Source organism: Ursus arctos, unplaced genomic scaffold, assembly GCF_023065955.2.
Source record: "Ursus arctos isolate Adak ecotype North America unplaced genomic scaffold, UrsArc2.0 scaffold_3, whole genome shotgun sequence".
In the NCBI taxonomy this organism is placed as follows: Eukaryota; Metazoa; Chordata; class Mammalia; order Carnivora; family Ursidae; genus Ursus; species Ursus arctos.
This window is the reverse complement of record NW_026622985.1, coordinates 100909987-100923755: the sequence shown is the minus strand read 5'-3', so window position 1 is coordinate 100923755 and position 13769 is coordinate 100909987. Positions and strand designations below refer to the sequence as shown.

At 41.5% G+C, this 13769-nt stretch overlaps 1 protein-coding gene across 2 annotated transcripts in view; it reads right to left on the bottom strand.

Annotated features, from left to right (window-relative positions):
- Positions 1–13769, bottom strand: part of UBE3C (ubiquitin protein ligase E3C) — a 117441-nt gene that overhangs the window by 92602 nt on the left and 11070 nt on the right. For both annotated transcript variants that reach the window (XM_026479227.4, XM_048212792.2), the window contains exon 2: positions 1381–1434. In XM_026479227.4, the coding sequence (XP_026335012.1) occupies positions 1381–1434 (54 nt within the window). The remainder of the gene's footprint in view (positions 1–1380; positions 1435–13769) is intronic.

The window sequence follows — 13769 nt, the reverse complement described above, 5'->3', positions numbered from 1 at the left end:
ACCTCTCGTTCGAGCAGTCATTTTCAACTGACAGCAATGTTACCACCCAGGGGACATCTGGTAATTTCTGGGGGTATTTTTAATTATCTCCACTGGAGGGAGGGAGTGCTGTAGCATCTAGTGGGCAGAGCAGAGGCCACGGATGCTGCTAAACACCTTTCAATGTACAGGATAAGCCCCCACAACAAAGAATTACCTGGTCCAAAATGTCAACAGCAGTGAGGATGAGAAACCCCGCCTAAAACTCTTTGTATTTGCTGTTTCCTTCACCAAGAAGGCTCCTCCTCCAGCTTTCCATAAGGCAGCTGCTTTCTCGTCCTTCAGTTATCAGCTCAACCCTAACCAACTCAGAGTTAGTCTTCCCTGAACACCCTTCCCTGTCACCATCACCTTGCTCACTGCCTTCATGGCACTTATCACCGGCTCAATATGTTGGTTAACATCTGTGCTCTAGAACCCAGCAAGAACATTATCCGTCTTGGGGCGCCTGGGTGGCACAGCGGTTAAGCGTCTGCCTTTGGCTCAGGGCGTGATCCCGGCGTTATGGGATTGAGCCCCACATCAGGCTCCTCCGCTATGAGCCTGCTTCTTCCTCTCCCACTTCCCCTGCTTGTGTTCCCTCTCTCGCTGGCTGTCTCTATCTCTGTTGAATAAAATCTTTAAAAAACAAAAACAAAAAAACATTATCCGTCTTACTCACTATCTATATGCCCAGCAAGCAGAACAGTACCTGGAATATATCAAGCTCTCAATTAATATTCGTTAAAGGAACGAATGAATTATTAGAAAACAAAATAAAACAAAAATCTGGAAAAGCAGGCCATAAAACACCATAACTGCTGATTAACCAAAAAAATAAAGCCATGTTTAGAAATTGTCAACAGAGAGATGAAATGTAAAATAAAGAATATATTAAACAAAAAAATAAAAATAAATAAAATAAAGAATAAAACAACAAATGTCACTAGCTCCATTTGTTTATCTATCTTCTTCACAAACAGTTAAGATATTTGCCTTAAGAGTGAGTTTTCTTCTTTTGCTTGGCAAAACGTGAACATGATATACTAAGTCTTTCTAGATCTTCTGGAAACCATTATCATGAGCAGGCAAGTGAACTTTATAAAAGCCTGTTTTCCCCATCTATTCTGAAAACTGCCCTTTTAGTCCATCTTTTCCACACTGGTACCAGAATAAATTACTTGTTATAAAATCCAAAAAATCCAGAAATGCTTTTCAAGTTTAATATACATAAAAATACATATATTATGTCACATACAACATGCATCTACCTATACACATGTATGCCAGTAAAGCCAAGACTTATTTAAATGCTATGGAAAAATGCTTATTTAAAGAGACCATTAACAAAACTGTTTTTACCTCTCTCTTTCTTCTTTCTTCCTGAGTACGATGTAAAAGAGAAGCCTTTTCTTCCTGGACACAAAAAGAGAGAAGATAAAGAAAGCTGTAATTTCAAATTCTAAAATACTCTCAAACAAAAATTATAGAATGTCCTGACCGAAAAAGGATTCTAAAGATCATACAAACATTCTGACTTAATGAGAAATCTGAGGCACAAGAGGTTAAACGGCCCCCTGCCAGATCACAGACCTAATTAAAGTTAGTATTTCAGCAGTTTTCTAAGAATAAAATCTGATTTCTTTACACCCACGAGAGTACAAGTAAAACCGGGAGTAAATGAATAGTATCAGTGCGTTATATCAATGTCAATATCCTGGCTGTGATTATCATGCTACAGTTTTGCAAAATATAACCCCCCAGGGGAAATCAGGCAACGTGAACAAGGGATCTTTCCGTATTATTTCTAACAGCTGCACATGAGCTTACAATTATCTCAATAAATTTTGATGAAAGAAAATTCAGTATTGTTACTGAATTTTTAAAAATTCTCTTTTCATCATAAAACTAAATTTTGAACAAACTTATTCGGTATGTAGAAGGAACCAAAGTAATAAATGGGAAACTTAAACATTTCAAATAAAATAAAAATACTTAAAGAGAACCCTCCTTCCCCCAGAACTGTTCCAGTCCACAGTGTGGGGGCACTTGATTTTTATAAATGTAATCCAAAAGAATATGAACAGTCCAGACGTTACATATGAATCATCATAAAAATGAATAAATGTAGATCTCTTAACAAAAACAAACAAAATATCAAAAGTGTCAGAAGGCAAGTAATTAAGCCAATTTAAAATTATACACTGATATGTAAATCAACAGTGTGCAGAATGAAAAGTTCCTCACTGACAAAATTTAAAGCCAAAGAAATAAATCCAGAGCACCTGGCTGGCTCAGTCAAAGGAGCTTCCAACTCTTGATCTTGGGATTATGAGTTTGAGCCCCACGTTGGGCACAGAGATTACTTTGAAAAGAAATCCTCCAGGGGCGCCTGGGTAGCGCAGTCGTTAAAGCGTCTGCCTTCGGCTCAGGGCGTGATCCCTGCGTACTGGGATCGAGTCCCACATCAGGCTCCTCCGCTATGAGCCTGCTTCTTCCTCTCCCACTCCCCCTGCTGTGTTCCCTCTCTCGCTGGCTGTCTCTCTGTCACATAAATAAATAAAATCTTTAAAAAAAAAAAAAAAAAGAAATCCTCCAGATGTTTTCCACTATAGATAATTTCATTTCTTGAATTTCAAATAAAAAGCCTTTATCTACCACACGACCAAAGTCAGAAAAATATTTTGTTTTAAATTTTAATTAATTAAAAGGGGGGGGCTAGAAAATTTAAAGTAAAAGGTGCAAAGTTATGACGGTCAGAATTAGGGAAAGCTTCTAGATAAAAACTTCTAGCCAATATCCTTATTTATGAATAGAACTGGTATGTTTGTGTCTATAATTTCTTTTCCTTCTATCTCCACTTGTCCAGATTTAATATATGTTCATTATTTGGTTATAACTAAAAAGCAAAGAGTCCTTAAAATAGTATACACTGTTACAACTATGAAAAAACACACCTGAGTTTGAAATCAGAGTGGGGGGATGGGGTAACTGGGTGATGGGCATTAAGGGCACGTGATGTGATAAGCACCGGGTGTTACGTGCAGCTGAAAAATCACTGAACACTACCTCTGAAACTAATGATGTACTGTATATTGGCTACGTGAATTTTAAAAAAAAGTCTGAAATTCAACAAACCAACATTTCACCTTAAAAACATGGTACATGCTGGCAAAACAGCCCCTACATTTACCTCCACACACAGGTAAGTTCCTAGTCCTCGCTCGTCTAAAAGCCGCACGGGCTCAAGGACCTCGTTTTCCACTGACCACTCCGTTGCTTTCATCTGACTCAACATCAGGCACATGTAGGTACCCAACATACACTTATGAAATGACTGAACGAACGTTTCCTTTAAGTCGAACAAAGCAGTGTAAAAGGAGGAGTAACCGTAACAGCGGAAAAGCACTTTGGGATACAACACAGTACCTAGGTTGCAATTTTTTAAAAATCAAAATAGGTACTCAGTACCAAAGAACACAGTCAGATTCTAACTGAATACTGGACTTAGAAATTCTATTTTCAGGGGCGCCTGGGTGGCACAGCGGTTAAGCGTCTGCCTTCAGCTCAGGGCGTGATCCCGGCGTTCTGGGATCGAGCCCCACATCAGGCTCCTCTGCTATGAGCCTGCTTCTTCCTCTCCCACTCCCCCTGCTTGTGTTCTCTCTCTCGCTGGCTGTCTCTCTCTCTGTCAAATAAATAAATAAATAAAATCTTTAAAAAAAATAAAAAAAATAAAAAAAAAAAAGAAATTCTATTTTCAGTTTGAAGCTCATGGTATGGGAGCGACGAAACCACAAGGGACAATACTGGATGTGTTGAAGGTAAAGATTCTTAACTTTTGATTACCTGTAAATCAAAATCCCTGGACACAGGACATCTTACAAATGTGAGGGTCACTTCTCTTACCTGTGCCCTAGGGCTATAACGTTTCCTACTTAAAAGAGAAATTTATTTCAAAAAAATAAAGTATAGCAATCCAATCCAAAATAATCGATTGTGTATCACATACACACACACACAAAAACCCTGATATGTAATTTCAACAATAAAATCGTATTTTGAAAATGCTAAGAAGGCCTTTCAAAGAGGACTTACGCCCTTTAAATATTCTGCAGACAAAAGAAAACGGTCTCCTGGGAGAGGTCAACCATTTCCTACGTCAGGTCAGGCACACCGCAAAGTCGACTCTAAGAACAGCAGCACCGGTACCACCAACACCAATTCGTCTACTGTGTCCTGGCACAGGAACGACAAGGAGAGGAGGCCACGTGTGCCACACACAGAAAACTAACAGGGACTGAAGGCTTCTGTCCACACACTAAGTAATATTCTAAGCCCCTGGCTTCGGTTAATTCACATATTCCTCAAAACGAGCCTATGAGGTAAGTACTATTATATTTTTCTGTTTACAGACGAGCAAAGTGAGGTGTGAAAGTGGTAGGTCGAGGATCTGAACTCAGATGGCCTAGAGCTTAACCCACTAAGCAGTATGCTATTTACTTTGAAAAAGATTATTTTACATTCTGAGAAATTTAAAAAATTCTTTGTCTTCATTATACATGAGTAATTTGGAAGATTATCAGAAAAGAGGGGAGAGGGAGGCCACAGGAAAAAAATTTGATCTTCAAAATTTGACAAGAAAGCATGAGGAGCAGGTGGTGTTGAGAATCATGGGACACAGAAGGTCTAGAAAAGGCAAACTAAGCAATCAAAAAGATCGGGACACAAAGACTGCCACGAACAGCCAGCCCAGCGCAGAAAGCAAAGTGTGCCAGCGCAGACAGTCGATGTCTACACATGATGTCAATCGTCAGTACGCGGCCCCTAAACACGTAACCCAATTCCGGATCAGAACCAGAGCCTCTTCGTATGTTCCCCGTCTTGGAGAACGTCTCCATTCAAAAGACATTCAAATGAGGCACAGGACGTGCATTTATCCACTCGACAAATATTCAGTGATACACGTATCATGCCAGGCACCAGAGATTTTAAAAGTAAGTGAGGCATTTGCTCCCAAGGAGTTCAGAGTCTGGTGGGAGAAAAAAGAAGCCCGTTTACTGAGTTCGCACTGTGTGCCGGACACAGTCCTAGACACCAGCGCTGAAGCCTGACGCAGGCAGACAGTCTTTGCCCCTGTGCACCAAGCCACGCACGGGGTATAAGCGTGGGGAAAGGAGAGGTATTCTGCCTCAGCGACCAAGAGAACGCTCTGAAGAAAAGGCAAATTTGGAAGGCAGTTTGGAAGGACGCGTTCAACAGGATGACAAGATGGGAAAACACCCCAGCAGTGGGAGAGAGCACGAGGTGGCAGGGCCGGGGAGGAACTGGACTCAGCAACCATCTGCAGAAGAGTCAGGTGGGAAGGAAGGATGAGCCCGAGAGCTCTAGTTCTGGCTGCGGAGACCGTCTCACCGCAGGGCAGGACAGAAGGGACACTGAGAGGCCTGAGGGACTGACGAGTTAACAGGTAGTAAGAACGACAGGGAGGGATCAGCCACCCCTTCAGCTTTAGCCCCTTCTGTGACTCCCCAACCTCTATGTACATCATCTCACAGAGGGCTGCCAACCCTTTAAAACCCGACAAAAAATGCAACCTCTCCTTAATCGTTTCCTAAAAGATCATTGAACATCAAATACAAGAATCATCTCTTCTCAATGCTCAATTATTTAAATTAACCCAATTTATGCAAAACCTATTACACTGTCCTTATTTTCCACTCCACGTTAGCCTATCTGAGGACCTAATCTGAGAACCACCAACGTGCTCAAAGGGATGAAGTTCAAACACAGCCATAGCACAGGAGTGTTACGGTCAGAACGTTTCCTCCTCTTTCTCCCGACTTCTCTTGCGCCATCTCCTGACGCTGCCTCAAGTGCCTCTCTCCCTCCAACTGTCCTTCAAGCCTCAAATGCGCTGTTCCCTTCTGCCCAATCTGGCCTTCCTTCCCTCCTGACACCAAAATACACACGTAGGACGCACCACTCGTCTTAGGTGAGACTCCACTTCAACGTCCTCTCTCCCATGAAGCTGTCCCTAGAAGACCACCATCACTCCTGCTCCTCCGCACAAGAAGCCAGTGAGTCGCCAATGTAATGAGACTGCCTTGGCAAAGAAGCCATTCACGGAAGCGTACTCAGCACAGAGGGCTTACCACTCTCCATGCAGAAAATGACTGTGTCTGCACTAGTCGAAATCACGAGGCCACATGGGTATCATCTACAAAGATGCTGCCTCCAAAATGTTGCAGGAGATCGCTCTCCAGCACACCAGGCCAGAGCGCTAGTGTGGGGACCATTATTCTGGAGAGGAGGGCATTTTTAGCCTCAGGGCAGAAAATAAGAAAACGCAACTTGAACTGCATCAGTTAAAACAGCAAGTAACGAATGATCAGAGTATGAGCAGATAGCGAGCGAGGCCTCTAAGCAGGAAAGAGCAGGCTGTGACTGCGCGTGCTGTGGGAGCGGAAGCAGCCTTGCGGGGCGACACCCGACAGGAAGAGACACCGAGGCTGCTCCCGTGCAAACCAAGCTCAAACCACACAAGCGTGCTGATACTAAACAGTTAGCAGGGTCTGGATTTACGTGCCTAACAAAGGCTCTAGGATTTTATCACTTACAGACATAACGGAGTGTAAAGAGAAAACCATTTTTTATTGTAGTGCACCCGGAGAGAGGAAAGAGTAAAGGTAATCTTAATTGTATTTGTTTCTCTTTCAGTAAATTATAAATTTCTTCAGAATAAGGCCTAAGTCTTATTCTTTATAATCCTGATATTTAGCATCATGTCTAATGTAATGATTGAAAGGTTAAATTTAGAAAGAACAGGGGCGCCTGGGTGGCTCAGCCGTTAAGCGTCTGCCTTCAGCTCAGGTCACGATCCCAGCGTTCTGGGATCTAGCCCTGCATTGCATCGGGCTCCCTGCTCGGCGGGAAGCCTGCTTCTCCCTCTCATACTCCCCTTGCTTATGTTCCCTCTCTCACGGTCTCTGTCAAATAAATAAATAAAATCTTTTAAAAATAAATAAATAGGGGCGCCTGGGTAGCGCAGTCGTTAGGCGGCTGCCTTCGGCTCAGGGCGTGATCCTGGCGTTCCAGGATCGAGTCCCACATCGGGCTTCTCCGCTGGGAGCCTGCTTCTTCCTCTCCCACTCCCCCTGCTTGTGTTCCCTCTCTCGCTGGCTGTCTCTCTCTGTCAAAATAAATAAATAAAGTCTTTAAAAAAAATAAAAAATAAATAAATAAATAAATAAATAAATAAATTTAGAAAGAATAAAGGTACAACTGGGAAATCTGAAGCTTGAAAGATTTTAAAGTAGAAAAAAAAAGTCATGATAAATTAAGAGAATAGAATGTAAAATCACTTACCTACTAAGGCTGACATGAGAAAGACCTACATCTCCCTACCATCAGCTACTGCCACCAAAATCAGAATACTGGCCAGACAAATCCTAAATCCAGTCAGTAATTCCAATGTTCTCAACTCCCTCAGGAGGTTGAAAAATAATTTCAAAAATGGTGTAAATTGTAAATTGTAAATCTCATCCATACTCCTTAATCAGTCACCCTTATAAATGTTGGTGAGCCCAATTCCCAATTCCTCCTGGGAAGAACGACTGCTTAGATGGACATGCCAGCTCCTCCAGGCACCAAGCTGCTCTTCAGATGCTGAACCCACCCTATAGAGACGCCTTCGGACGGACCATCAGAGCAAAATGCTGCCTCAGCCAGCAGAGCAGCTGTAACTAAGCCTACAGTTAGTTACAGCAGAAACCAGTGCGAGTGGGACCGCAAAGGTGGGGAGAAGCGACCACATCCTCTACGTATTATGCAGTAACAGGGTACAGAGGATGAACGGTCAAGGAGGGGACGAGGGAGGACCACTATCGTGACACACCTGGAGGGAGGGAGGAGGGAAGAAACGGGACTCACAGGCATGGAGGCCTCCCCTTCCCCTCCAACCAGACTACCACCCACACCAGGGTCTCAGAGACGCCGCTCGGCCACCTCCACAAGGTTCACCGTAGCTAGGCCACCTGCACTGTTACTCACTTAGTAGTATTCTTTAAACTGAGTTTTAAAACTTTTTACTTTGAATTAATTTTAGACAAAGTTGTAGAAAGGATACAGTGAGTTTCCTTACCCCTTCTCTCTCTAACCCCACTGCCCCTGCATAACCAGAATACAGTTAGCAACAGCAGGAATTTTAATGATCGCCTGACATTACTACCTAGACTACAAACTTTATTAGAAATTCACCAATGTTTATACTGATGATCTTCGCCTGTTCTAGGATCGCATCCAGGACCAGACGCCACACTGAATTACTATTTCTTCCTAATCCATACCAATCTATCACAGTTCCCCCACCTCTGTCTTTTATATCCTGGACTCTGCTCCTCGATTTGGGTTTTTCTAATATTCTCTTATGACTGGAGTGAGGTTATGCAATAACGATAGTAGTGGCCTTTAATGTATATGGTAAAATGTGTACCTGCGTCTCCATACTTACATAAATGACCAAGTAAATACATAAACGAGAGAGAAGAAAAATCTCTTCTCACAGAATTCAGTTAATAAATGGAGAAGGAAAGAGGAAAACAATCACCAAACACCTCACGGTAATAAACGGTGCAGACAACATCTACTGATGCGTGCTAAAATGAGTGGGCAAAGGCTGAGAGAAAACAGGATTCGTCTGATCTCGAAGTAGCTCCCAGGGTCTTTATCGACTGCTGAGGGAAGACGGCGAGCGCACAGTGCAGAGCCCTGCAGACGGCACGCAGGGCCCAGGCAGCCCTCACCAGCAGCGAGGCCCAGGACAGCACACACCCACGGGGTGACCCTCCTAAGTACACGCTACTCCTGGAAACAAACACAATGGAAACTGCACGGTTACATTTTAAATTAGGTTAAAAAATAAACATTGGATCACAAGAAAAACCTAATAAATCTATTTACGAAAAGCCCTATCAGAAACTAAGCCCCTCAAAGCAAAAGTACTGTTTATCATCACAACCAACAGGTATGAGGTGCTATGTAAAGTTTAAGAGGAGGATACGTCTATAATTTTATTTTTTAATTTTGATATTGGACAACACAGAGAATACTAACATATTTCTCATTCATCAGGCAAATGCTATTTAATTGCCTTCTCTGACAGAATGGCATTCTACAAATGAATTCCTAACCAGAACACCAAGTGTGACTTCGGTTCAACAAACTTAAGTTTCCAGAAAGCATCCAGGGCCCGATCTTCTGAATGTGTCCTTTTATTCACTACTATTCTCATGATAACTTTTACAAAGGGAGTGGGACTTGCATCTACCCACTCACCACACTCCTGGGGGCCATCACTCTTAACTTTGTACATATGGTATTCAGAAGACTTCTTCAAGTTGTTCCCAATTCTTTCCCCCACAATCAAGGTGTACTTCCCACGGCTTCAGGTAACAGGTTTACTCCACAAGACCTGACTTTCCTCTCGAAGTGACAGTCAAGAGGAGACCTTTCTGCTCTCAGTGCGGGAACAAGTGGGTACCTGTACTCACTGCTCAGATCTTCACAAAGCGAGAGGAGAACGTCACCTGCCACAGGAGTGATGAACTGACATTCTATTAGGTATACTCTTACATACAGGAGAGGAACAAGACTGCCTTTTGGATACAAAAGGGTCCAGTTTCCAGGACTGGAACACACTGGATCAAACCCCTACTGAACCACCATGGTGTTCTGTACCAACTCTGCTTTTCCCATGACATCACACATTAAGTCTGTGTTAGTTTGTTACAAAGTCATCAACAGATTTTAAAAGATGTCCTCTAGTTTATGAGTTAGACAAAAAAAGTCTTCATGGACTTGTTTATTCAGCTCAAGGCTGACGAACAGCAAAGGACGTGCTGATTTCACAACATCGGTGAGCTCCCTGGTTTGTAGAGAGCAGCACCAAGTCTGTCTTCCCTGGGAGATTAACAACTGGCCCTACTAGTTTCTAAGGGAACAGTGAACTAACTCACTGGACAAAGGCATCTCATCAACTATGTTATTTGTTTTGTTACTAATCACCACTTTTAATAACTTTTCATGTATTTTGCCAATGAGCAGCTCTAGCCTTTGCAATTAAGTATAATATCCCAGAGGAAGTATTCTCAGCTCTTCATTTTAACTCACCATCACATTCTGCACTTACTTGCAGGCTATTTAGAAATCTTTCCTGTTTGTTCCCAAAGTTTAACAGGTTGGGGGTGGGATGCCTTAATGGTTTCAAAATAAAGCTTGAGCGTGGTGGTTTCCCACTGAGATCTGGCTCATAACGGGATGGGTTCACTTTCTCAGCCAGTGCATGAAAACCCACGTTTCAAAAATCTTTTTTTTTTTTTTAAGATTTTATTCATTTATTTGACAGGGAGAGTGCACACGAGCACAGCAGGGGGAACGGGAGAGGGAGAAGCAGGCTCCCCACTGAGCAGGGAGCCCAACGTGGGACTCGATCCCAGGACCCTGGGGTCATGACCTGAGCCAAAGGCAGATGCTTAACTAAATGAGCCACTCAGGCGCCCCTCAAAAATCTTTATCATATTTGTCTGTGTTTCCTATGCAGGCTGTAAGTTTACGAGACTAAAAAGCTAGTTCCAGTGGGTCATTAATGTGGTCCTTATTATAAATGAAGACATAAGATGACAATCATAATTATCCTTAGTGCCTTAATTTATAAGACAATCTTTACCTTCAGGCTTTAAAAATGATACGTTTTCTGTTGTTATAAAACCTAACCCATGCATGTCAGACACAGCAGTCAGGTGGAAAAAAATAAAGGCACAGGCATGATCCTAATTTGCTATTACCAATACCTATGTGTAGCTCACACTAGTAAATAATTATCAACTTCTGAAAGTGTAATAACATCGTGCTGCTAGAAAAATAAACCTACAACAACGTACAAGGAGGGTCAGTATACAGAAATGCACACTAGCAACACAGACAATATAGAGAGAGCCCATATTATGTATGCATATGTTCCCTAGCTGCAGCCACGCAATACTGACGTGTCACTGGCAAGCCTAGCTTATCACCAAGCTCCCTCACTCGAACCTCATCATGAGCCAGCATTTCAGAGAAATCACAGGTTTGACACCCTAGTTATATTTTTCTGTTGGACATTGAAACAAACACTGTTCAGTTTTTAAAATGCTCCTTCGTACGCCACCTAAATCATCACACACTTTGGAACAGTGACCTAGTATACTAATGAGGCTAAAACGTGAATAGACAGGTCAACATCAGAGGGTCTCTGGGAAGACTCATATGGAAACAGTTTCAGCATGTGATAAAGGTGGCATTTCAAATCTATACAGGAAGCATACAGTTCGATAAATATGACAGGAAAAACTGCATGACCTAAATAAATGACAATGTATCTCTAGTCTTCACATCAAGAGATCCCTGACTGACGTAAGATTTGTGTGTGTGTGTGTGTGTGTGTGTGTGTGTAAAGCGCTATAAAAATATGTGAGGATAATATGAGAATTAAAAAACTCCCATGTGAGGGGCGCCTGGGTGGCACAGCGGTTAAGCGTCTGCCTTCGGCTCAGGGCGTGATCCCAGCGTTCTGGGATCGAGCCCCACATCAGGCTCCTCCGCTATGAGCCTGCTTCTTCCTCTTCCACTCCCCCTGCTTGTGTTCCCTCTCTCTCTGGCTGTCTCTCCCTGTCTAATAAATAAATAAATCTTTAAAAAAAAAAAAAAAACTCCCATGTGATGGGGCACCTAGGTGGCTCAGTCAGTTGAGCATCCAACTCTTGATTTCGGCTCAGGTCATGACCTCAGGGTCGTGAGATTGAGCCCCACCGTCAGGCTCTGAGTGCTCACTGAGGAGTCTGCTTGAGATTCTCTCTCCCTCTCCCTCTGACCCTCCCCCTGCTCATGCTCTCGCTCTCAATAAATTAATTAATTTAAAAAAAACCCCAAACTCCCATGTGAAATAGGACTTTCTCTAAGAAAGACATATCACACATTAAGTCTTGCTACTGTAGTTATTTAAGAATAAATTTGAGTGCATGAAAACTAAGGCACATATACAAAGATATGTACTGCAGTGTTGCTTAAATTAGCAAACAACGGACAGTAAATGGCCATTAAAATACATGACAGCTAAGTAAGTTATGAAACATTCATTACACTAATGATCATCCAGCGTTTTACAAGAATGCAGTCAATCCACCTGCACTGAACTGGAACTGTTTCCGCGATGTATTCTCAGGCGGTGAGAGAAGTGCCCTGGTCCCTTGAATATGCTCTGCCATGTGCTCATGTAAGAGAAGAGCATGCACAGACCAGCCGAGAGGACAGGGCAGGAGCTGTGACCGGGTCGGACCGTCAGGATGAGGGACCGAGGGAGTGGGAGGTGGGGTGGAAGGTGGGGACACTGTGACTACTTTGCATCGTTATTTTCTACGGCTTGCATTATTATCCATGCCCGTGGAATACTTTCACCTTTTTGGAATAATAAACTAACGAAGCTATGTGAGAATATAAATTTTTTAAAGGAGCTCAACATAACCAAGAATAAATTCATAATGAAGTGGCTGAGACAAAAAGAACAACAAAGTACCAGCAAAAAGAACATTCAGATTTGATTCTTAACAAGTTTTTGGTTCCAACTTACTATACATATACTTGAAAACATTTTACCTTCTAAATTCTACAGGCCTAGAAAAGGTAGGAATTTTAAGGGCAGTTATATACCAGTTTCATAGAACACACTCATCAAGTGTTTTTGGAATGACTAAGCCTGGTGTTGTCCGGGCGGGCAGGAGGCACACATGTTACTTTCAATGCTAATCTCACCTCCACAGCTGTGACACTAAACCTTTTCATCAATACGTAAACAAGAGTAAATTACAGCAAACTTCTCTATTTGATCTTTGAGCTTGAGGCACATTATCTTATCTTCTCTGAAAATTAAATATAGCCAAACTTCAAAAATACCATTAACAAAGATGTTTTTAAATGGGAAAAAAATGCTTTTTTTTTTAATGCAGATACATTTAGTAGCAACAAAATGAAGTTTTTTAAAATGTTAAGTCATATATAGTTTAAATTAGATTTCATTAACTATTGAAATAAAAAAAAACTATGGTCACTGAAGTCAAAGTACATTTATATAATATGACTTCCATACACCAAATGCTCAAATGGGCTAACCATTTATAAAAAGAACGTTAGCATGCTTATTAATATCTTGATTTCTAAAAACAACAGTTTCCTTTGTTTCACTATTTGGGTTATCTTCCTTTAGCAATTTACTCCATTTAACAGTGTAAATAAAATAATCAGTTTCACACCTGTTTTAAGTTAGTATTTTCCCACTCTCATGCACTAACATAATAACAACAGTTTTACACAATTCAAAGAATATTCAAGTAAAACACTTCTTTTGAGTTAATTAAAATGTTAAATGTTAGCAAAAGTATTATTTGTGAATACACAATCTATGATATGTGGGTTTTTCCTAAGAACCTCTATGAAAATATAAGAGCAATCGACTTCATGTACATGCAAAAAATATTTAAAGGTGTATCAAATATAGTAATAAGTGACTAAATATCATATTTATAAAACAGAATTACAAGATTCCTAATTCAAAAAATATATAGAAAAAGACTAGAAAAAATTTTACCCACATATTAGCAGTGTTTTATTTCTAAATGGAGGGTGGGGTTCCAAAGAGGTAGTTTTTCTTCATTTCAGTA